This window comes from Tenrec ecaudatus, chromosome 6 (genome assembly GCF_050624435.1).
Source record: "Tenrec ecaudatus isolate mTenEca1 chromosome 6, mTenEca1.hap1, whole genome shotgun sequence".
Lineage (NCBI taxonomy): Eukaryota > Metazoa > Chordata > Mammalia > Afrosoricida > Tenrecidae > Tenrec > Tenrec ecaudatus.
In genome coordinates this window covers 85,414,569-85,440,252 of record NC_134535.1, presented here as the reverse complement: position 1 = coordinate 85,440,252, position 25,684 = coordinate 85,414,569, and the positions used below count along the sequence as shown (strand labels likewise).

Sequence of the window (25,684 nt, the reverse complement as noted above, 5' to 3'; positions counted from 1 at the left end):
TCTGTATATGCTGAGCAAATAATGAGAGAAGATGGATTATATAAAGAAGAATGTGGCATCAGGATTTGGAGGAAGGTTTATTAATAACCTTCGATATGCAGATGGCAAAACTTTGCTTGCTGAAAGTGGAGGATTTGAGGTGCTTCTTGATAAAGATCAAGGATTACAGCCTTCAGTATAGATTACAACTCAAAGTAAAGAAGACCAAAATCTTCACAACTGAACCAACGTCATGATAAATGGAGAGAAGATTGACGTCAAGGATTTCATCTTGCTTGTATCCACAATCAGTGCTCATGGAACTGCAGGCAAGAGATCAAAAGACATGTTGCATTGGGTAAATCTCTTGTTATGAGACTTCTTTAGACCCCCTCCCAGGGGGATGGACAACAGAAAAGTGGGGGAAGAGACACATTGGTCAGTGTAAGACATGAAAAAAAAAGAAAAAATAGTAATAATTTATAAATTATCAAGGGTTCCGAGGGAGGAAGGGAGAGGGAAAGTGAGGAATTGATACCAAGGACTCAAGTAGAAAATGTTTTGAGAATGATGAGGGCAAATTTGCTTGACACATGAATGTATGTATGGATTGTGATAAGATCTGTATGATCTCCCAATAAAATGATTTTTTAAAAAGACTTCTTTCGAGTATTGAAAAGCAAGGATGTAACTTTGAGGATGAAGGTGCCTGAACCCAAGCCATGGTATTTTCAATTGCCTCATTGACATGTGAATGTTAAACATTGAATAAGGAAGGTAGAAGAAAAAAATGATTCAACTAAATTGTGGTGCTTGCGAACAGTATTGAAAGTTCCACGGACTGCTAAAAGAACAAAGATCTGTCTTGGAAGAAGTATGGTCAGAATGCTCCTTAGAGGCAAGGATAGTGAGACTTTCTCAAGAACTTTGGGCATGTTATCAGGAGAAACCAGACCCTGGAGAAGGACCTCATGCTTGGTAAAGTCGAGGGGCAGCGAAAGAGAGGAAGGCCCTCCAGGCCATCTCATTGGCACAGTGGCTGCAAGAATGAGCTCAGACCTGTGAACAGTTGTGAGGATGGCACAGAACTGGGTAGTGGTTTGTTCTGTTGTACACAGCGTCACTGAGAGGTGGAAACGGCTCAAGGGCACCCAACAACAACATCATCTTGGCTCCAGCAAACTTTCAGGTTCAAGGTAAAAAGTTCAACTCAGTAGGCTATGGTGACTGGTGTTTGGGGTGACTACAAAGAGGTGAGCTTGACAGATTTTTCTCAAAGGACACAGAACAACAATGGGGCTTATTTTGAAAAGGTTTTAAGAAAATTGTAAATTGTGGGGGTGAGAAAAAGTCCAGGCAAGTTGTTGCATTGAATTTTTTTTCCATCACAACCATGCACCTATTTATTCTTGTAAAGTAACAAGGCCTACCCTACAAGAATCTAATGGGGAAACCTTACCTCATCCATCCTAAGCCCTGATTCTGCCCCTTCAGGCTTCTTTTTGTTCCCCAAACTCAAAAGAACATTTAATAGTACCATTTACACCCTCAAGAATGCCAAAACTTGTTTTGAGAATAATGATGGCAACAAATGTACATATGTTCTTGACACAATGGATGGATGTATGGATTGTGATGGGAATTGTACGAGCCCCCAATAACATAATTTTAAAAAAGAAATTTAAAAAAAAGAATGCCAAAACTGCCCCTTTGTTGTGGTAGGATTTTGTGGGGACTGGTTAGAGAGATGGAAACCCCATCTCCAGAAGTGTTTACACCGAGTTGGAGGATATGTCAAGAAACTCTCTTCACATTTTGATAAGCCATTAAGTCCATTCCAACTCACAGCAACTCTGTAAGACAGAGTAGAACTATTCCTGTGGGTTTCCGAGACTGTAGCTTTTTACAGGAGTAGAGAGCTTCACCTTCCTCCCTCAGAGCAGCTGAGATGGTTTCGAACTGCTGACTTTGTGGTTAGCAGCCCAACATATAACCTACAGTGACTCCTTAGTTTTGTTTCATAAAGGTTCTCTGACTTTGTAGCAATACTTGTCAGCTTACATCTGCGTAGAGTAATATTAAATACCATGTCTTATGAAACAGACAATAAAACAATTTACATGTTACACACAAGCTTTCATGTTAAATGTTTCCACCATTTTTACATTTGTTATGTTAATATTATTTCCCATGTTAGTATTATATTAAATGTATGCTACATTTCAGCAAATATATACCACTTATGTTAAAGTTAAAATTATGAAGATTACTACTACAAACTTAGGACCTGACTTTGTATGTAAATGCTATACAATTAAAAAGTAATATGTTTGAACTCCTCACTTTTTTGTCCCCTGTGACTGGAGTTTTCTTTGCTTTTACTAGGACATGCACAGAAATACACTTTTTCTTTTTTTGTTTGTTTGTTTTTTGCGGGGGGTGGGGGGGGGAGTTATAGCCACTTTATTCTGAGTTTAACCTTTGTGTGTGTGTGTCAGTAGTGGAACGATCCACCCTTTGTACTTGCAAAGGGTGAACAGAATGCTACTATATTTCTCTAGGACATTTATAAAGAGTTATCTTCGAAATACACTTTTTCTTCTTCTTTTTTAATCATTTTATTGGGAACTCGTACAGTTCTTTTTTTTTTAATTTTTTTTTTACTCGTACAGTTCTTATAGCATTCCATACATCAATTGTATCAGGCATATTTGTACATATGTTGCCATCATCATGTTCTAAACCAATGGTTCTCAACCTGTGGGTTGCTAAGACCGTGGGAAAACACATGGTCTTAGGAACCGAGATACCGCTCCTCTATCCATCTCCAGGCGGGTCTGCCCACATGAGTACCTGGCGTGAAGACTGTTATTCATGCTACACCCTGCTTCAAGACAAAATTTCATTTATTTGTCATTAGAAATAAATATTTCACAATATATAATTATATATTGTTTTGTGATTAATCACTGTGCTTTAATGATGTTCAATTTGTAACAATGAAAATACATTCTGCTTATCAGATATTAACATGATGATTCATAACAGTAGCAAAATGAGTTATGAAGTAGCAACAAAAATAACTTTATGGCGGGGGTCCTCACACATGAGGAACTGTGTGAATGGGTCGTGGCATGAGGAAGGCTGAGAACCGCTGCCCTAAACATTTATTTTCTATTTGAGCCCTTGGCATCAGCTCCTTTTTATGCCCTCCCCGCCCTCCCGCCTTCATTATCCCTTGATAAATTACAAATTATTGTTTTCATATCTTACATCGACCTCTGTCTCCCTTCATCCATATTTCTGTTGTTCATTCCCCTGGGGTGAAGATTATGCACTGATCATTGTCATTGGTTCCACCTTCCTCCCCTTGTACCTTCTCCCTACCCTCCTGGTATCGATACTCCCAATTCTGTACCTGAGGGGTTTATCTGACCTGGATACCGTGTGTTGTGAGTTCTTATCTGTACCAGTGCACATGCTCCAGTGTAGCTAGAACTGAAAGGAGGCAGGACGGGTCATGATGCTGTGGGGGGGAGGGGAAAGGGGGAGGTGAGAAAACCTCAAAGACCAGAGGAATACAGTGTGTTTCATTGGTGATATACTGTGCCCTGGTTGACTCATTCCTTCCTTATGACCTTCCTGTGAGGGGATGTCCTATTGACTACAAATGGGTTTGGGGTCTCTGCTCTGACCCCCTTGTTCTCAACAATATGATTTTTGTTTGTTTGTTATGTGTCTTCTGATGCCTATTACACGGTCCCAATGACTCCTCATGATCGCATAGACGGTGTGCTTCTTCCATGTGGACTTGTTGCTTCTCTGCTGAATGGCTGCTTGTTTAACTTCAAGCCTTTAAGACCCCAGATACTGTATCTTTTAATATGCAGGCACAAGCAGCTTTCTGCATATTTGCTTACGTATCCATTTTGTCTTGAGCGATCATGTAGGAAGGGTGAGTATCACAGAATGCTAGGTTGTGAGAACAAAGCATTCTTGCATTGAGGGAGGACTTGAGCAGAGGCCCAAAGTCCGTCCACTTCCTCAATGTATTGCCATCTAAATATATGTACCTAGGCCAATACCTCTATTTTTATGAATCAATATATTTACATAAGTGGACACCTATGTTTATACCTCTATCCATAGCTTTGTTTCCTAGATCTTTCCTGTTTCCTTTTACCTTCCTCCAGCCCCACCATCACACTCTCCTTTCTTCTGCCTCTTAGTAATTCTTCTCAGCTAGATTACTGAAGAACATACCCTTGTGTTTGTATCATGGCAAAGAGCACTGCTGACCTGCTTGGTTGTAGTTGCTGGATCAGTAGGCATGATGTACAAGATGATTCTCTCAGAATGAACCGGAGGCCTGTTATCTACTAATATACTCTAACCTTAAGGAGCCCTGGTGGTGTCAATGTCAGAAGTTGGGCTGTGATCCAAAAGGTCAGCAGTTCAAACCACCAGCTGCTCCAAGAGAGAAAGATGAGGTTTTCAACTCCCATTAACAGTTACAGTCTCAGAACCTTACAGGGGAAATTCTACCCAGTTTTAGAAATTCACAGGGCAAGTTCTATCCCGCCCTGTAGAGTTGCGATGAGTCAGCATCAACTCGATTGCAATGCGTTTTGAGGTTTAGAGAATCTGTCCTTGTTCAGTAAACTCACATTAGATCCAGTTACATATAGGGTGATTGTGGCAAGTGTTAAACTCCACAGGCCTCCCTCACCTCTTGTGTTATTATAAAGTAATTATACTTTCTACTCTTGTAAAGAGTTGCAGTCTCAGAAACCCATGGGCAGTTCAGCATCAATTCAATGGCAATGAGATACTCCCAAGAGTTTCAACAGAAAGGCGCAGCAAAGCACAGATGGTTCTGTGACGTGCGGACTGCAATAGAGAACTTGCCTCTTACCTGTCCCTCACTCTGGGACTGTTTTAAGCAATTCACAAGAGTGGTGAGGTTTTGGATAGAATGCAGCATCCTGTTGATCTCCTAACAAACCCACTTCCCCCTTGCCCACCCCAGTCTTTCTAACCCCAACTTCTATGTCCATCGATTTAAGGCAACCGCAGATCCTGACTCTTTTTACTCTTACACAAACCACCCGCTCTTGCACGATTCCCATGTGTTATCCACTCTTGTCTCTAGAACTATTCCCTGGCCCCCTTTCTTTTGGGGTGAGTTTGCTTTGTTAGCAATACTCCTTTAGGTGATTTGACCCTTTTATGTCCACCTGCTCTTCCGCTTTGAATATTATCCCATATTCCAGTCATCCACATTCTTTTCCGGCCCCTTAGCTAGAGCTTTAATAGTAATGATAAAAATAAACCTATTCATATTCATGTACTTCACTCAAAGCACTATTACCATCATGATATTTTTAAATCATTCACAAAACTTTGAAGAATAGACTTTTTTTCCTTCTTCTTTCCTCCTAGTAGGTGTGAGTGTGTTAACATTCCTCTCAAAAGGGCCCACGTAAGCTTTCCTCATTACAGACGTACTGAAAACTCACAGTGAGTCAACACATGAAATCAAACATGCTGCCAGTCACAGCCTCCTTCCTTCCTTTCCCACCTCATTGTCCCCGACACCCCCAGTGCGCTGGAGTCCAGGCCTCTCTAGGACTGAGTAGAACGACCGCAATCCTGTAAATCTTTTACAGAAGGACTGTGTCCCATGTCACTCCTGCAGAGCGGTGGGTGGGCTCGACTGCCAACTTTTGGGTTAGCAACTGAGTGTCTTATCGCTATGCAGCCAGGGCTTTTCCCTCTTGACAAAAGAGCCAACACGGGGACCCAAGTAGACGGCTCATACAACTCCTATCACAGTCCATGCATACATCAATTGGGTAAAGCACATTTGTACATTAATTGCCCTCATCATTCTCAAAACATTTGCTCTTCACTTAAGCCCCTGGCATCAGGTCCTCATTTCCCCCTCCCTCCCCACTCCCACTCCCTCATGAACCCTTGATAATTTATAAATTATTATTTTGTTATATCTTTCCCTGTCCAACGTCTCCCTTCACCCACTTTTCTGTTGTCTGTCCCCCAGGGAGGAGGTCACATGTAGATCCTTGTAATCAGTTCCCCCTTTCCAACCCACCCTCCCTCTATGTTCCCAGTATCGCCACTCACACCACTGGTCCTGAAGGGAGCATACGCCCTGGATTCCCTGTGTTTCTGGTTCCTATCTGTACCAGTTTCCATCCTCTGCTCTAGCCAGACTTGTAAGGTAGAATTGGGATCATGATAGCTTGGGGGCCGGTTGGGGGAGGAAGCATTTAGGAACTAGAGGAAAGTTGTATTTTTCATCGTTGCTACATCGCACCCTGTCTGGCTCATCTCCTCCCCAAGACCCCTCTGCAAGGGGCTCTCCAGTGGCCTACAAATAGGCTTTGGGTCTCCACTCTGCACTCTCCCCTTCATTCACAGTGGTATGATTTTTTGTTCTGATAATGCCTGATACCTGGTCCCTTTGGCACCTCGTGATCGCACAGGCTGGTGTGCTTCTTCCATGTGGCCTTTGTTGTTGCTGAGCTAGATGGCCACTTGTTTACCTTTAAGCCTTTAAGACCCCAGAAGCTATATCTTTTGATAGCCAGGCACCATCAGTTTTCTTCGCCACCTTTGCTTATGCACCTGCTTTGTCTTCAGCGGTTGTGTCGGGAAGGTGAGCATCATATATCCTCAATCTTCAAAACTCAGCTTTATATCAGATACCCAAAGGCTAAAATTTAGTTCAAAGGGACTAGCTTACACTACTCGAATTTACCATGTCTCAATTTCCTCACCTGTAAATGAAGCTCATAATGCCTGCCTTCAAATTAAAAAAAGAAAAGAACCAGTGTTTTTGTTTTGTTTTGTTTTGTTTACATTTTATTAGGGGCTCATACAACTCTTATCACAATCCATACATATACATACATCAGTTGTATAAAGCACATCTGTACATTCTTTGCCCTGATCATTTTCAAAGCATTTGCTCTCCACTTAAGCCCTTTGCATCAGGTCCTCTTTTTTTCTTCCCCACCCTCCCCGCTCCCCACTCCCTCATGAGCCCTTGATAATTTATAGATTGTTATTTTGTCATATCTTGCCCTATCCAGAGTCTCCCTTCACCCCCTTCTCTGCCATCCGTCTCCCAGGGAGGAGGTCACATGTGGATCCTTGTAATCGGTTCCCCCTTTCCAACCCACTCACCCTCTGCTCTCCCAGTATCGCCCCTCACATCCCTGGTCCTGAAGGTATCCACCCTGGATTCCCTGTGCCTCCAGCTCCCATATGCACCAGTGTACAACCTCTGCCCTATCCAGTCCTGCAAGGTAGAATTCGGATCATGGTAGTTGGGGGGAAGAATAAGGTTTTATTGGCACTTCATTCACATATCATGCAATTCAAGAAGAGTTGTATCATCTTTACCACAAATGATTTTACATTTTCTTTTTCCCATATTCCTTGTTACTCATGTAATTGTTTTCTAATTTTGGCAAAAATATACACAACAAAACATTCACCAGTTCAATAACTTCTACATGTATAATTCATTGTCATTGATTATGCTCTTCATGTTGTGTACAACCATTATTGGTATCACTCTCCAAACTGTTTTACCACCATGAAATTGAACTCAGTGCCTCTTAAGCAAAAAACTCTTCCTCCTTCATCCATGCTAACCACCGAAGTCAAGTTTGCTTTCTTTCCTCTTTTTTTTAAGTAGTGCTCTTGATTCAATCCTCTTGGATCATACATGTCCATAGTTAAACCACTTCTAAAACAGAGTTGTATACACAGCATGACAGTCAGCACCAATGCTCCTTCCCCCCTTCTTGATAAACCATTGCATCAGTTATTGTCTTTTTTTTAATTGTACAACTCTCATCACAATCCATACATACGTCAATTTTGTAAAGCACGTTTGTGCATCCATTGCCATCATCATTCTCAAAATATTTGCTCTCCACTTAAGCCCTTGGCATCAGGTCCTCATTTCCCCCTCCCTCCCTGTTCCCCACTCCCTCAAGAACCCTTGATACCCTATAAATTATTATTTTGTCATATCTTACACTGTCTCCAACATCTCCCTTCACCCAATTTTCTGTTGTCCATTCCCCAGGGAGGAAGTTATATGTAGATCCCTGTAATCGACTCCCCCTCAGTGATTGTCTTTATGCATCCTTCTGTACTTCCGAAACTAGGAGCTCTACCAGAAACAATAAAAAGCTAAAACAAAATGAAATGAAACTGAAAGAAAAAAATTAGTAAATTATAAAAAGAGTATGAAAGAAAAACCACCAACAATATTTTATTTTTATTTATTCATTAATTTTTTTGACTGACAATATTTTAGAAACCAGAGAAGAAATTTCTTTCATGGAACTATCAAGAAATACTTTAGCATTGAGCAAATTCAGCTTGGGTCAGGAGGGAGGTCAACGGGCCAAATATTATACTATGGTTCAATTCACCATAATCAAGTTCACAATAATCTCTGTCTGATAGTAAAGCTGTTCAAGTTCCTCACCTGTGATTAGAGGGGATCTGCCAGAGGCCCAATCTGACCAAACACTCTGCAGATGGATTTTGAGTCCCCACCATCCTCCATAGCCTTCTATAAATTGCATGTTCCCAATTTAATTCTCTGATACTTTTTCCTTCATCATATTTATATTTTGTTATTGTCATCTGTTGGGGAAAGGCCAGCCCCCCACAACTAATCACGGGTTCAGTAAGCGCAATTGTACGGTTAGCAGTTAAGATACATAAAGATTATAATAAAGTCATAGTGGATGTAAAATAGAAGAGAGATTGAAATCATGGAGTCAGACACATTTCATGGTAGCATGCTCACCTCAGCCCCATTTGGTGGTCCTCATGGGGAGAGCCGGAGAGCGAGAGCAAGGGCCAGCGAGATATATATTGTGAACCAAGGCTTATAACTACTTAGGGGGGCATGATTACAGATAACCACATGTCACAGTAAGGGGCAGTACAATAAGCACACACATCATAGGGAGGGGATGTACGATAGGCATAAGCATGACAGGAAGGGGATGAGCTGGGGTGTGCACATTTGAAGGGGCGGAACTAGAGGTAAACATGTGACAAGATGGGCGGACCCTAGATTCATGATTGCGGCCTAACCTCGTCACCCTTGGGTGGGCTTGACCTCTCTGGGGTCTCCTACAAGGAAACAGTCAACTACTGTCTTTATCAGAAAGGAGTGGGCCCTACTTGTGAGATAAACAGTGTGACTGGTTGCTCTAGATGGCTGATAAACCTTCTGTTGACCTCCAAATGTATAGCCATTTGCCATGTGTAGCAAGCGGCTAAATTTGGCATATATTTACGGGAGACAACTTGGGAGAAATCTTTCTGTTTCCCACAGTCATTTTGATTCACACAGGCTGGTGTGCTTCCTCCTGGTGGACTTAGTGGATACCTCACTTCATAGCTGAATGCAAGCCTTTAAGACTCGAGATACTATTCCAATTGCAAGAACCATATGCTTTCTTCACCACCCTTCCTGCTTATTTAATGCTTGGTGGCTCGAAAGCACTCCACGGGAAAGGCAAACCAGCTGGTGATCTGCTCCCATAAAGAATAAGGGCAAGAAAACTCAACATTTTGAAAGCAATTTAACCATGGAAGTATATGATATGTGAAAACTATATCAAGAAGACTACTAACAAAGAAGAAAGAAACCAAACTTGCCGAATGGTGACCATGGGTGAAGGGGAAAGAGTCGTCGTGTAGGGGCGTTGAGTTTAAGTCAGTGCTAGTGGAATACTTGGGAACGGAGATCGACAATGGTTGCACACATGAAGAGTACAATCAATGGCATGGAATGGTAAAGGTAGAATTTGTGAAATTGGATGTTTTGTTGCGTATATTTTTGCCACAATTAGAAAAAAATATCATGGTAGTGATTGTATAAGTCCTCTTGATGTGGTTGAACAATTGAAGTGTTCAATTGTATGATAGCTGAGTTATGTGCCAATAAAACTGTTGGGAAAAATAAAGTGGTACCCAAGGCCTCTCCCACCCCGCACATAATATAATAATTACATGAATAATGATGAGTCCAGGGAAGAAGAAAGTGGTCGAGAATTGAATATGGTAATGATTGTACAACTCTCCTGGAAATGGTTGAATTATTGAATTGTATGGCATATGGATGAAGTGCTACCGAAACTGTTTAGATAAACAAATAAACAAGCAGTAGTTACAAAATAAAATGCTAAAAATAATCTAGTGGGGAAGTTCCACTGTCACATGGGGTTGTTGTGAGCCGGAATCAACTTGACAGCATCTGATAACACACATTTGAGAACTGTTCAGCAATGCTTGGGGAAATTATAAAGCATATATAACTTACTATTTACAGAAACTTTTCCTATGAGAAAAATATTTTTAATTATTTTATTGGGGGCTCATACAACTCATCACAATCCATCCATCCATTGTGTCAAGCACATTTGTACATTTGTTGCCCTCATCATTCTCAAAATTTTCTTTCTACTTGAGCCCTTGGTATCAGCTCCTCATTTGTTCCCCTCCCTCCCCGCCCCCACCTCCATCTTTAACCCTTGATACCTTATAAATTATTATTTTGTCATATCTTATACTGTCCAACATCTCCCTTCACCCACTATTCTGTTGTCCATCCCCCAGGGAGGAGGTTATACGTAAAGCCTTATAATCAGTTCCCCCTTTCCACTCCATCCTCCCTCCACCTTCCCAGTATCGTCATTCTCAGCACTAGTCCTGAAGGGATCATCTGTCCTGGATTCCCTGTGTTTCCAGTTCCTATCTGTAACAGTGTACATCCTCTGGTCTAGCTGGATGTGTAAGGTATAATTGGGATCATGATAGTGAGGGGAGGAAGCATTTAAGAACTAGAGGATGATTTAAAAAAAAACTAGAGGATGTATGTTTCATCGTTGCTACACTGCACCCTGACTGGCTTGTCTCCTCCCCTCTACACTTCTGTAAGGGGATGTCCAGTTGGCTACAGATGGGCTTTGGGTCCCCACTCCGTATTCCCCTTCATTCACATTGATAGATGTTTTGTTTTTTGATGTGATGCATGATACCTGATCCCCTGGACACCTCGTGATCAGACAGGCTGGTGTGCTGCTTCCATGTGACTTTGTTGCTTCTGAGCTAGATGGCCGCTTGTTTACTTTCAAGCCTTAAGACCCCAGACGCTGTATCTTTTGATAGCCAGGCACCATCAGCTTGATGAAAATATTTTTACCCACTACGCAAGATATTTGTGCAAAGATAGGGTAAAGCAGGGAAAGCGTTCATTTTAACATAGATTTCTTGAGGAGGCTTCAAAGGATATTTCATCCACATCCTGAAGCCTGGTCAGATCTAGTTGCACACAGAATACGTCTGACCTGTGACCAGAACTCTCATGCCCATCAGTCAGTAGATTCCTTCCGCTCTCAGACTCACCCTTCTTGCTTCTAATACCGGCTGTCCCTGCAAATTGAGCTCAGCTTTTAGCGGTTGGTCAATTGATGCCATCGTCTCTAAAGTGCCTGGCTTTTCCCTTGTCTCCCTTGCCCAGGGAAACACTGCCTTCTCCTTGGGTGAATCTCACTCTCTGCTTTGAGCGCTGGTCTCCTGTTTACCCACTCTTCCATTTGTAGCTAGAGCTCCTCTTCACCCAACTCTGGGCACTCAGAACCCAGGCTCAGGCAACTCGCTGGGAGTGGAAAGTAGGAAGAGACGACCTTCCTTCGTGTTCTAAGACAGTGGATGACACCTTTCCCTGCTAACTCTCCAGTGCCTGCCTTCTCGCCATCTGAGCGTCAAGACCCGGCATTCTAGAGGCCTGCCTCACACCAGCTTCTTCCACTGCTGCCCCTTTCTTCCCTGTGCCAGAGGCATTCACGCCATGGAGTGATCCTTGTTCCACATGAAGGCATTCAGAGAAAGGCTACACTCCAGGTCTTTGGACACAGCTGAGCATATCACACATATGCTTTCATTTCTGGCACCTGTCAGAAGACACAGTCGATGTCCTCCCACCCCCACTCTCCGCAGGGCAGTATTTTCTGCTAATCTCCTAGGTCTCCTGGTCTGTTTTCTGGCGCGCCTGGTTCATGTAGCGGGGCGATACCCTTCTCAAATTCCAGCAGAGGGCAGTGTTGTCCTGGCTTTTCAAACAAGTTCCTAGAACTCGCCCGAACTTTCCAAATCATTCTCAGTTGCTCTTGTCTGGAGTCAGAGTAGAACTGTGGTCCATGAAGTTTCTGTGGCAGGTCGCCAGGGCTTTCTTGTGAGGCGTGCCTGCGTGGACTCAAACCTCTGATCTTTCGGTGAGCAGCTGAGTGTTAACTGTGCCGCCCAGGGATTCCTAACAAAAGGAAATGATTTCCAGTTGCCGCTGACTCACAACAACCCAACAAGACTGCGTAGAACTGTTCCATAGGGTTTCCAGGGCTGGAATCTCCACTGAGGGAGACTGTCACGTCAGTCTCTGGCCTAGCAGCTAACGGGTTTGAACTGCTGACCTTCCACTTAGCTGAGTACTTAAGCACTGAGTCAGCGGAGCTCCACCCAATGGATGAACTGACTGGAGTTCTAGAAGCGTATCTTGGGAAGCACCCACATGGTCTCTTAGTTCCTTTAGACACATATCCCCTATTTTCGCCGGAAAGTGAGGAAGGAGCAGAGGGACTCAGGATACTCATAGCTGCGGCCGTCAAAGCTTGGAAGTGGGCCCACCTCCTGTCGGGCTGTGTGACTGTCTGTACTGCAGCAGACTGGCCACTTTCCCCACCGAGGCTCAGCCATCCCTTTCTGGCTTTTCCCATTATGACTGGTCCAATTCATGGGCAGAGTAGCCCACCAAATTCCAGTTTTCGCTCTTCCCTAGATACTGGCCACAGGAAATGATATTCCAGTTTGGGTGGAGTTCAGGGTAGCAGTGCTCTGCCCCTGGATCAAGGTAGTGGTCAACTAGTCATTACACAACTCTTGCTCCCGCCGCCCCCACCAATTCAAGTAGTGTGGGGAGAAAGGCATCCTTGGCAGGAGACTTCTACATCAGGAAGTCAATCAAGAGGTCAGTTCTATTAGTCCGTGTTTTCCTTAGTCCTGGGTCTTTTCTGGAAGCCCTGATTAAATATTTCAAGAAGTAATTTAGCATGGTGGTTAAGAGCATGGGCTCTGAAGCCAAGCTACTTGGACTAAAATTATAGTTCTGCTAAATGCCAGTTATGTGACCACAGACAAACTCCCAGGCTTTTCTCTGCTTCCTTTCCCTATTTGTAAAATACATATAACGGCGGGCGGGGGGCAGGGAGGGAGGGGAAAAATGAGGAGCTGATACCAAGGGCTCAAGTAGAAAGAACATGTTTTGAGAATGATGATGGCAACAAGTGTACAATGTGCTTGACACAATGGATGGATGTATGGATTGTGATAAGAGTTGTAAGAGCCCCCAATAAAATGATTTTTAAATGCAGATAATAATAGTACCTACCTTATAGAGTTGTACAAAGCACATTCAGTAAGTGTTAGCTTTTTAAATTATTCTTATTTCCTAGAAAATCCACCTCCTCCATCCATAGTCTGTAACCTGTGCGATTCAAGTCCTCCTTTGTCTCCTGTTCAGAATCCTGAACCCATGCATGACTCTGAGGAAGGACATGCAGGTGAAGGAGCTGCTGCCATATAGAAAATGTGCCCCTGGGGTTGTTGGGGTTCCCTAAGTTCATGCTCCTGATTAGCATGCCTACTTCCTCCCAAAGCCCTGAAAACATCCTTGCATCAGGGAAGACACAGGTACAAGGTCATCTTCCAAACACACTTCAGCCAATGCATCTTTTTTTTTTTAAACGTTTTATTAGGGGCTCATACAACTCTTATCACAGTCCATACATATACATACATCAATTGTATAAAGCACATCTGTACATTCTTTGCCCTAATCATTTTCTTTCTTTCTTTTTTTTTCCCCTTTTCTTTTTTTACATTTTATTAGGGACTCATACAACTCTTATCACAATCCTTACATATACATACATCAATTGTATAAAGCACATCCATACATTCCCTGCCCCAATCATTCTCAAAGCATTTGCTCTCCACTTAAGCCCTTTGCATCAGGTCCTCTTTTTTTTTTCCCCTCCCTCCCCGCTCCCCTTGTAATTTATACATCATTATTTTGTCATATCTTGCTCTATCCGGAGTCTCCCTTCCCCCCCCTTCTCTGCCGTCCCTCTCCCAGGGAGGAGGTCACATGTGGATCCCTGTAATCAGTTCCCCCTTTCCAACCCACTCACCCTCCACTCTCCCAGCATCGCCCCTCACACCCTTGGTCCTGAAGGTATCATCCACCCCGGATTCCCTGTGCCTCCAGCCCTCATATGTACCACTGTACAACCTCTGCCCTATCCAGCCCTGCAAGGTAGAATTCGGATCATGGTAGTTGGGGGAGGAAGCATCCAGGATCTGGGGGAAAGCTGTGCTCTTCGTCGGTACTACCTTGCACCCTGATTGACCCATCTCCTCTCCTAAACCCCTCTATGAGGGGATCTCCAGTGGCCGACACTTGGGCCTTGGGCCTTGGGTCTCCACTCTGCACTCTGCACTTCCCCCTTCATTCAATGTGGTATATATATATATATATATATATATACACACACATATATATACACACACACATATTCTTTTTTTTTTTGCATGATGCCTTATACCTGGTCCCTTTGGCACCTCGTGATCGTACTCAGCCAATGCATCTTAATGCTCCAGCCAACTTCACCAGACTAGTGCTCAGCATCTGATAGGATCTCTTGGACTGTGGTCATTTTCAGTGTCCCATGCTGTGACATTTTCTCTCAAGCTGACCCCGAATAAATTTCCAGACATGGTGCTGTTACTCTGTGTGTGGGAACATCACCAACGCCAGTACCGCTGCACGTATGGTTTGTTTCATGGTGTCTGTCACCACTATGCACCAGGCATCTGGGAGTACCAGGAAAATGCCCTCCACCAGAAGTTAGGGTTCTGGAAAGAGCTGGGTGATAGTTGTTATGAGGTACCAACAAGTTGGTTCTGGCTAATAACCCTATGGACCACAGAACAAAGCGCCGCCTGGTCTTGTGCCGTCTCCGCAGTCATGGGCTATGTCTGAATCCATAGATGCAGCTACTACATCTTCCTCTTTACCAAGCATAATGCTCTTCACAGACTGGTCCCTCCGGATAGCATGTCCAAAGTACCTGAGAGCAAGTCTCTCCACCCTCCTCAGGAGCATTCTAGCTGCCCTTCTTCCAAGGATGACTGGCTCAGTCTTCTGCCAGATTTGTTCAGTATTCTTCACCAACACCATCAACCAATTCTTCGTCAGTCTTCTTCATTTGTTGTCCAGTTTTCTTATGCATATGAGACAATTGAAAATAGCAAGGCTTGGGTCAGGTTCACCTGGTGCTTACAGTAAAATCTTTGCTTCCAAACACTTGAACGAGGCCCTCTGTAGCACACGTCCCCAGTAGAATTCGTTTGCTTCCTTGACTGCTGCTTCCACGGACATTGATTGTGGGTTCAAGTAAAATGAAAACCTGGACAACTTCCCTTGTCTCTCCATGTATCCTAATGTAGCTGATCGGGCCAGTTTGAGGATGTCTGCTTTCCTTTATGCCGACTCGCAATCCATACTGTAATGTTGGAGTGCGGCCCAAAGGCTGCAGACTTGGATCTTCATCAGGGAAATGCTTCAAGTCCTCGTCATTTTCAGCAAGCAAGAGAGTGTCACCTGTGCCTTGCAGGTGGTTGACCAGGCTTCCTCCTGTCCGAATGCCATATTTTTCAGGCGGCATCTTGGATTATTTACTCAGCACGTAGATTGAGTAAGTGTGGTGAAAAGCTACAATGCTAACATCGCAAACAGTTTTCCTGATTTTTGACCATGCACTACCCCCCTTGTTCTGTTAGAATGGCAGCTTCCTCGTGAGCACAATTAAATGTTCTGGATGGAGACCTATTCCTAACATTCTTCCTAACATTGTGGGAGCCAGTTATCCCTAGTTCCAACCAACAGAGGCAACAGATAACTAACATTATGTCACCGCCCCCCCGGAAGATCTCTAATACTAAGAAACCTACACCACTAAGTTGCACAGATGGAAGATCCACCCAAGCATGTTTGCATTGTCCCAGATGTTACACCTGCCCCAATCAAAGCATTACGTATGGCCTTGAACATGACAACCCACAATGTATGGCCCAGTTCTAAACACAGCTGTTTGGGACATTTCAAGTCTATTTACCACTAAAAACCATATGAATTATATTATTAACTGGGTTGGTGAAAAACCTGCTGAACCGGAGTGGACGTCTGAGTCCGGTTTGCTCTCTGCTGTCAGATCTGCTTGCCCTGCCACCAGACCCACAACGATGCTCTCCAAACTCGCACACCTGCAGGCGGCCACCCTCCTTCGCCGGGGACTTCACTCTTCAGTGGCCTCTGGCATGTCCGTGGCCACTAAAAAAACCGTCCAGGGCCCTCCGTCCCCCGAGTACATTTTCGAACGGGAATCTAAATATGGAGCACACAACTACCACCCCTGCCGGTGGCCCTGGAGAAGGGCAAAGGTGTTTACGTCTGGGTCGTAGAAGGCAGGAAGTACTTTGACTTCCTGAGTGCCTACAGTGCTGTCAACCAGGGGCATTGTCACCCCAAGATCGTGGACGCCCTGAAAAGCCAGGCCAAGAAACTGACCCTGACCTCCAGGGCGTTCTACAACACGGTGCTCGGCGAGTCCGAAGAACATGGCACCAAGCTCTTCAACTACCAAAACCTCCTGCCTATGAACACAGGCGTGGAGGCGGGGGAGACCGCCTGCAAGCTGGCCCCTAAGTGGGGCTACACCGTCAAGGGCATTCCGAAATACAAAGCAAAGATCATCTTTGCAGCCGGCAACTTCTGGGGCAGAACGTTGTCTGCCATCTCCAGCTCCACAGACCCGAGCAGCTATGATGGCTTTGGGCCATTCATGCCAGGTTTTGAAATCATTCCCTACAACGACCTGCCAGCTCTGGAGCATGCTCTTCAGGACCCCAACGTCCCCGCGTTCATGGTGGAGCCCATCCAGGGGGAGGTGGGGGTGATCATCCCCGAGCCGGGCTACCTCGCAGGCGTGCGCCAACTCTGCACCCAGCACCAGGTTCTGTTCATTGCTGACGAAATACAGACCGGCCTGGCCCGGACTGGCCGGTGGCTGGCGGTTGACCACGAACGCGTGAGGCCAGACATGGTGCTTCTGGGCAAAGCCCTCTCTGGTGGCTTGTACCCTGTCTCTACGGTGCTGTGTGATGACGAGGTGATGCTCACCATCAGGCCTGGGGAGCACGGCTCCACCTATGGAGGGAACCCCCTGGGCTGCCGAATGGCCATCACCGCCCTGAAGGTTTTGGAAGAAGAAAACCTGGTGGAAAATGCTGAGAAAATGGGTGCTCTCTTGAGACACGAGCTCATGAAGCTGCCTTCTGATGTTGTGACGGCTGTCCGAGGGAAAGGGTTATTGAACGCGATCGTTATCAAAGAGACCAAAGATTACGACGCCTGGAAGGTCTGCCTCCGCCTTCGAGACAATGGGCTCCTGGCCAAGCCGACCCACGGCGACATCATCCGACTTGCGCCGCCGCTGGTGATCAAGGAGGATGAGATCCAGGAGTCCGTGGAGATCATTCACAAGACCATCCGGTCTTTCTGAGGCGGTCCTCGCCGCCGGGGCCGCTGGGAGCCAGCCGAGGGTCTGCTGGGCGCCCTGTCCTTCCACTCCCACTGTCCCCAGGGACTGCCTGCCTTGCTGTGTGTAGCTCAAGCAGGTGGATCTCGGCCTGCACTGGGCTGTGTAGTGGAACCAGGACCTACTGGCACCTGCATCCTGTTCAGTGTCTTCTCCCTGGCAGCCTTCTCTAATCAAGCCCTTTGCGGATAATTTCTGTGTAATTGTTAGAACTCCTCTGCCGGGACGAGTGTCTAGTCTTTAGAAACAGCTTCAGAGCTGAGGCAGGGTACGTGGTTAAGGTACACTTAAGAGGGTGTACACTTAAGAGGGTGGGTGTCGGTGCATGTAGGTACCAGGATGCAGTCTGTGGACGTTAGTATTTGGAATCACAAAATGTTTAATATTTCCAAATGACTATTAAGTGTTTGATTAATTTGTTCAAAACAATAAATGTATTTCCAAAGTGAAAAAAAAAAAACCTGCTGAACCAACAAATGATGGGTTTTCCTACCTTGTCACAGTGATGTTTGCCTATACATCACTCATTACATCCAGACCATGCCCTTTTACTGCAGCTGTGGCATGATTCCCCCCCCTGATGCTTTCCAAATCCTGGCAGCTTAAGGAAGCTATAGGTTACCAAGAGTACCTTTCAACTTCCCAGGCAGTGATGCAGGAAGCATGCCAACCGTTGCTTGATTCGGAGGAAGGCATCCAAGTAGGTGACACTGCCCAGCATAGCCATATGGAAACCTGGTTGCCAGCTACTTGGAAAGTGAGATCACGGAGACCATCAGCTGGCTGTGCCCTTAAGGACTATCAGTCAGAGGCCTCAGGACCACATAAAGAGCTTCCGCCGTCACTTGCCCGCAGACCAGCAATTACTCATGGCTCTGCCATCTGGTGTTATATGACCTTGGGCGAATTACTAAACTTGTCCGTGCCTCTGTTTCCCCGTGTGTAAAAGAAGGATAATAATAATCCCTACCTTACAGACTGTGCCAAGCATCTTCAGTAAACATTAGCTATTTTTATCTCCTCGAAAACCCACATGCTCTGCTTTACCTCCTGTCCCACTGCCCACTTAGGAATATGCTCTGGTGCTTTCTCCTTGAGTTACAACTATGTAAGCACCAACATTCTGCTACCTTCATGCTGCCCAAAGTCAAATGGTCAGATTCAAATGACACTGACTCCAGGAACATGGCTATAGCCCAAGGTAATGTGCAAATCAGCTCGCTGGTTCCATCCAGGATTCCAGAACCAACCGTACACTCTGAGCACAACTTCAATCTCACCACCACTCCAAGGTCATAGGTGAGGATTCAGACAGTGGCTCTTCTGGTGGTGCCGCTCTGAGACGGAGTGTGTTAAAGATGCTCATTGGAGGGTCAAAGGGAGGAAGGACAGAGGTGAAATCATGAACAACAAACCCCAAACCAAACTCACTGCCATTGAGTCAATGCCGACTCAGGACAGCCCTGTATGACAGAGTAGAACTGCCCCTGTTCTGAGACTGTACCCCTTGGTGAGAGTAGAAAGTCCTGTCTTTCTCCCTCGACAGCTGGTTTTCAAACTGCAGACCTTGTGGACCTCAGCCAAATGTGTAACCACGACTCCACTAGGGCTCCTTTGATCATGAACCTGTGAGGCCAAATCAAGAAGAAGGGGAGCAAGCAGGAGCTGGAGGAGAATTCCAGAATAAAAGTGGCATTCCCACCCTCTCCCTCAACTAAGTCTGTGCTTGTCAGCGAACCGCTCACTTCCAGTGAGAATGGCAAATTCCGATCCAACGCCTGACAAACATCAGTAACCGTGAACAATACAGATCTGATGGAGTCGAACAGGCTGCCGCTCCCTGAAAAAAACAGAAGGGACGCCTTGCAAACCTCAGCTGCAGGGCCAGGTTTTAATCTGCAGCTGAAACTGAAGGGGCGGAGCGGGCAAGGGGCCTAGTCCTTTTCTGGTTTGAGTGGTGGAATGGATGAAAGGCACAACTATCCACTCATCCGAGGTAGGAATCGTTTGTTTGTTTTTTAACGTTCTTTTAGGGCTCACACAGTGCTTATCACAATCCATACACACATCCATTGTGTCAAGCACATTTGTACATTTGTTGCCATCATCATCCACAAAACATTTGCTTTCCACTTGAGTCCTTGGTATCAGTTCCTCATTTTCCCCCTCCCTCCCTGCTCCCCACTCTCTCATGAACCCTTGGTACTTTATAAATTATTATTATTTTGTCATGTCTTACACTGTCCGACGTCTCCCTTTACCCACTTTTCTGTTGTCCATCCCCCAAGGAGGGGGTTATATGTAGATCATTGTGATTGGTTTCTCCCTTCTCCCCCCATCTTTCCCTTACCCTCCTGGTTTCGCGACTCCCATTATTGGCCCTGAGGGGTTTATCTGTCCTGGATTCCCTGTGTTTCCAGTTCTTATCTGTACCAGTGTACATGCTCTGGTCTATCCGGATTTGTAAGGTAGAATTGGGATCATGATAGTGGAGGGGAGCATTAAAGAACTAGAGTGTTGTATGTTTCATTGTTGCTATACTGCACCCTGACTGGCTTCTCTCCTCCCCTCGACCCTTCTGTAAGGGAATGCCCAGTTGCCTACCGATGGACTTTGGGTCTCCACTCCACACTCCCTCTCATTCACAATGACGTGATTTTTTTGTTCTTTGATACCTGATCCCATCCACACCTCGTGATCGCACAGGCTGGTGTGCTTCTGAGCTAGATGGCTGCTTGTTCACCTTCAAGCCTTTAAGACCCCAGACGCTATCTCTTTTGAAAGCCGGGCACCATCAGCTTTATTCACCACATTTGCTTATGCACCCACTTTGTCTTCAGCGATCGTGTCTGGAAGGTGAGCATCATGGAATGCCAGGTTAATAGAACAAAGTGTTCTTGCACTGAGGGAGTACTTGAGTAGAGGCCCAATGTCCATCTGCTACCTTAATACTAAACCTATAAATATATGCCATAGACCTATTTCCCCATAGTCATATATAAATATATTTACATATAAATGCCCTTTGCCTCCTACTTCTTTCCTCTGTTCCCTTTTACTTTCCTCTTGTCCCACTCTCATGCTCAGCCTTCATTTGGGTTTCAGTAATTCCTCTCGGTTACATGCCCTCAGTCAAGCCCTGCCAGGTCTCCCACGCCCTCCGAGGCAGGATTCTTGGAGCCACTAAAGACCAGGTAGTCCCTCTGCTCATCCCTCCACTAAGTCTGCTTTTAAATTAAAAAATTTTTTTCTTGCCATATAATTCATAGGCCATACAATTCAGTGGTTTGAATATATTAAAAAGAGCTAGCTATGCTTTCATTACCACAATCACGTTTAGAACATTGTCTTTATTGTTGTACTCGGTGTTAACAAGTCATGCTCTTTTGTGTCTTACATTTTTCTCAAAACCATCCACTCTTGTGAAGGGTTCTAAGATACACGCTAACCCTGGCTTGCTTAGGCAGAACGTGGGCTTATGAAGGGTTTATTGAGGGAATACATTAACAACTTTGGTAAGAATGGAGAATGGAACTAGACCAGATGTATTTTATTGGTTTAGCCCAAGCTCTATGCCCATGCCCGGCTGCAAAAGAGGCTGCCCTGCGTAGACGGGCGGGTCTTTCCCGTTCCTAGAGAGCAGTGGTTCTCAACCTTTGGTTCAAGACCTCTTTGGGAGTCGAATGACCCTTTCACAGGGTCGCCCAATTCATAACAGTAGCAAAATGACAGTGATGAAGTAGCAGCAAAAATTTATGGTTGGGGGGGTCACAACATGAAGAACTGTATTCAAGGGTCATGGCATTAGGTAGGTTGAGAACCACTGATCTAGCGCTACCGGCTTTGCTTTATTCAGAGGGGATTCCCAAACAACATGAGGGGTTGATTTGCTAGGAAACCACTGCACTGCCTTTCCAACCTCAGCCTCTGCCCCTCTGCTCTTCATCTGAAAAGGAACACTAAGTCCACAGCCAGCTTTCTGGTGCCTTTCTACCACTTCATCACAGTAGTCTGGATGCCAGGATTAGGGATTACCACAATGGTACTCTGTCCCAGGGATTCTTTTTGATTTACCCTCCAAGGCATCACTCAGCATAAATTCTTCTCATACCAATTGAAGCTTTGCAAGTATGCAAGCCCCAGGAAAGAAGTATCCACCAATAGAAAGGTCTTTAAAAAAAAAACAACAAAACCCTACACCAAACCTGTGTATCTATCCAATATTCTGGTCCCACCAGGAGACCCCTCAAGGTGAGGTTCCAGTAAGAGATGGATGAAGGAGGACTTATGAACACTAAGCTTTCCCTCCTCCCTCCCTCCTGTCACAACCCTTGGATTTGACTCGGAAAGCCTGAGACCCGGGAGTCAAGCCTGCTTTCATTTCAGAGCAACAAGAACCGGAGTCCACTTGGCTTCCCCACATCGTCTCCGAAGATGGGAATTATTCTGTGCACCAGAACAGCTACCGAAGATACCAGGAAGCTGTACAGAAGGTGTTGTTAAAAACATGTAAGTATACATCTGAGCCCATCAAAAATTGTCTGGGATCTGATGGGTCATGGGTAGTCGCAGAGCCAGGAAGAGAGTGGGCTTGAAGAGTCAAATGGGAATGGTAGCATCACTCCATCAGCTTGGAAGCAGGGGGCCCAGTGTGAGGCCTCGTTCTGCCTCACTTTGGATGTCGCACTGCAGGAAAGTCACACATTATTCTTTTTTTAATGTGATGTGGGTGAAAGTTTAAAACAAATTGGTTTTTCCATTCAACACTTCATACATATTTTGTTTGGTATATCATACTTTATTAACCAGCTTCATTTGCCAAATAAGTGGGGGTGGGGGGGCGGGGTGCCTGCTTATAATCGCACAGAATTAGTGAAGATTCCATCAAAAATGCACTAATTTAGGAAGCTAGTTTGTACACTATCATGTACTATTTCTGTGAGGCATGGTCAACCACGTACTGGCTTTGGAATTGGACTGTTTAAACTCCACTTGGACCCAACTAGCTGTGTACCTTGGGGAATGATACTATTCTTAGCATTGTTGTGAAAGTCAGAGGAGAGGCACCTTTACCAAAGCCTTTGGACCAACCACTGATTCGGGTATCTACATGGTGAACCATTGCAGGGCGTCATGTTGTGTGGAAACAGCCAGTCCCAAGAAGGCTGCACAGGAAGTGAGCTCTGGGCCCCGGTGTAGCTCCATTTGTGTTGCATGCTAAAAATGACAACACTATAGAAACAGAGAACAGACGACTGGCCTCCAAGTCCACAGGGTCAGGGTGGATGGAGGAGGTGGGTGTGGGTGTGGGTGTGGGTGTGGGTGTGGCTGTGAGGGCACAAGGGGAGGGTCCTGTGCTAATGGAATTGTTCTGTGTCAGTAGCTGAGCTTGGGACACTGAACTATAGTTTCACAAGGTGTTACTGTTGGGGGGCAGGCGGAAATAAGTTAACGGTACCCAGGAGCTCTCTGGATTACACCTTTGAACTACATGTGAATCTATTAAAAAACAACTCCAAACTCACGCCACTGAGTCAATGTTGACTCAAAGCAACCCTACAGGACAGGGTAGAACTGCTCCTGTGGGTTCTCAGACTGTCACTCCTTATGAGTCTTTCTTGAAGCAGCTAGTGGTTTCCAACTGCTGGCCTTGCAGTTAGCAACTCAGTGCATAACCACTACACCGCTAGGGCTCTATTCGAATCTAAATTTAAATTAAAAAATACTTTCAGAGCAAAGTTTTCAAGAAATACAAATAAAGGTGATTATTTGTCTCTAGTAGCAACTATTTTTACATTTATCAATTCAGAGGAAAACAGCTAAGCTAAAAATATAACATCCGAAGACATCAGAATTTTTTTAAATGTATATAAAGACTATATACTAGGAAATATAACTCTAAGTGAAGAAAATACGTAAGACTTTCATGTAAAATTCACTGGTATAATTAGATTAGATTTATCCAAATTAGTGAAAAGAAATTAAAGCACCAAGGTAAGTCTAGTATCTTTAAATTTTTCAAAGTATCTAAGGCAGTGGTTCTCAACCTTCTTAATGCGATGACCCTTGAATCCAGTTCCTCATGTGGTGGTGACCGCCCCCAACCTAATATTATTTTCGTTACTACTTCATAACTGTCATTTTGCTACTGTTAAGAATCGGCTGACCCCTGTGAAAGGATCATTCGACTCCCAAAGGGGTCTTGACTTACAGGTTGAGAACCACTGATCTAATGTATCATGGCAAGGATCCCTGGTGATGGAGTGGTTGCATGTTGGGTTGTGACCCAGATGGTAGGCAGTTCAAAACCACCAGCAGCTCCCCAGGAGAAAGGCTGAGCTTTCTATTCCCATACACAGCGACAGTCCCGGAAGCACACAAGCATCTGCAATGAGCCAGCACTGACTCGACGGCAAAGCAAATGTAAGATGTGGAGCATGAGAGGAGGCACTTGATAAATGACGAGTAATATCCAAAGATGAGGTGGTATCATTGTTGAGGTTTCTGTTGTTGTCTAACGGTTTTGTACTTGTATTTTATTCATATATCATAAAATTGAATAGTGCAGTCATCATTGTTGAGTTTTAAAGAACTACCCAGCACATACAAAGGATGGCACTGTTTCAGAGACAAAGAAAAGGAGAGAGATGAGTAAGCCCCCAAATAAGAAAAATAATGAACCAGTGGGCCCCATCTAAGAGGCTCACTTTCTAAGAGGGTGTACCACTTGCTTCCCACCTCTCAGCCTATGGGCAGAGCTGTCTTGGAGATGTGCTCACTGGCAGTGGGAAGAACCAAGACTGATGCGTCTGACCGTGAAGGCTGTGAGAGGTCAGAATCCAGAAGTGAGGCAGGCCAACAGGGGGTGGCACCCACATTCCCAGGATCTCTCAGCACCTGATCAGGCCCAGCTGCTGGGCTGCACTTGTGCTGCTTTCATGCAGCAACCGGGAACAGAGAGCGCAAGGAATTTGCCAACCTGCGCATTCTCCAACCCATTCAGTCCCGAATCAGGTCTTCAGGGTCCCTTTGACTGATGCCCAGAACTTCAGCTTCTGGCGGTCACATGATCCTGGAGTGCGTCCAGAGGACACCGTGCCGTGGATCCGGGGCCCCCATTACGGTCTCAGGAGAAGTCCAGTGACCAGGTGAGGCTGGGAGGGGTTGTACGGCCCCCTCACCTGATGTAACCCTTGGATATGGCTTCATCTCAGCTCTGAGGTGGGGAAGAGGAGCTGAGGTTGGGCACTACCAGGAAAAGCCGGCACCTGAATCTAGGCAGTAGGGGCACTCACAGGAGTAAATGGCCTGTGTCTTTGGGTGTCCCCTGCCCTGTGTGGAACCCCTGAGCAGACGCCAAGATGTGTCTCCAGACTTCCTATGAGAGCCCAGGCTTGCTGCATTCCCTGCAGGACTGCCTTCCTAGCCCGCCAACCACCATCCATCAGCAGTATCCCAACTTCCTCTTCACCACCCCTGTCCACCTGCCTCATGGCCAGTCTTCAGGACTATATTTAGAGAGGCCCCCCACCCCTGTTCCAGTCTGGCCAGGCTGAATCTGACCACCTTCTCTCACCTTTCCAGGTTCATGAATCACTCTATCCTCAATGACAAGCTCTTCTGTCTGTATTAAGCAAGTCATGTCTGCAGAAGAACCAGATGGACCGTGGAGGAAGTATAAGTGTGGGGGGTGGAGTGGGGTGATGATAGCCTGGTTCAGACGACTGACTAAAGAGAAGGGGCATCCGGAAAGCAGAGTAAACAGCTTGGACTAGAAGACACTCGTGTGTTCTGGAAGGTGTGTGTGTGGGGGGGGGGCGGGCAGGGAAGTGGTGGGCCATTCCTGTGAGAGCAGGAGGGAGAGGTTCCTGTGGGAGCCAGACCTCCCTGTGAATGGCTTGGGAGGAGTCTGCACATCAGGAAGGCCC

General features: G+C 45.4%; 1 protein-coding gene and 2 pseudogenes across 1 annotated transcript; 2 read left to right on the top strand and 1 right to left on the bottom strand.

The window, feature by feature from the left end:
• Positions 1-2,468: 2,468 nt before the first annotated feature.
• LOC142452226 (small Cajal body-specific RNA 24) lies at positions 2,469-2,573 on the bottom strand (annotated as a pseudogene).
• Positions 2,574-16,337: 13,764 nt separating this feature from the next.
• On the top strand, positions 16,338-17,872 carry LOC142450169 (ornithine aminotransferase, mitochondrial pseudogene; annotated as a pseudogene).
• Positions 17,873-18,941: 1,069 nt separating this feature from the next.
• SPMIP11 (sperm microtubule inner protein 11) lies at positions 18,942-25,545 on the top strand. Its single transcript, XM_075553298.1, has 4 exons — positions 18,942-18,957; positions 22,143-22,265; positions 24,760-24,904; positions 25,341-25,545. The coding sequence occupies exons 1-4, from the start codon at positions 18,942-18,944 to the stop codon at positions 25,387-25,389; spliced, it is 333 nt and encodes a 110-aa protein (XP_075409413.1). The 3' UTR covers positions 25,390-25,545.
• The last annotated feature ends 139 nt before the right edge of the window (positions 25,546-25,684 follow it).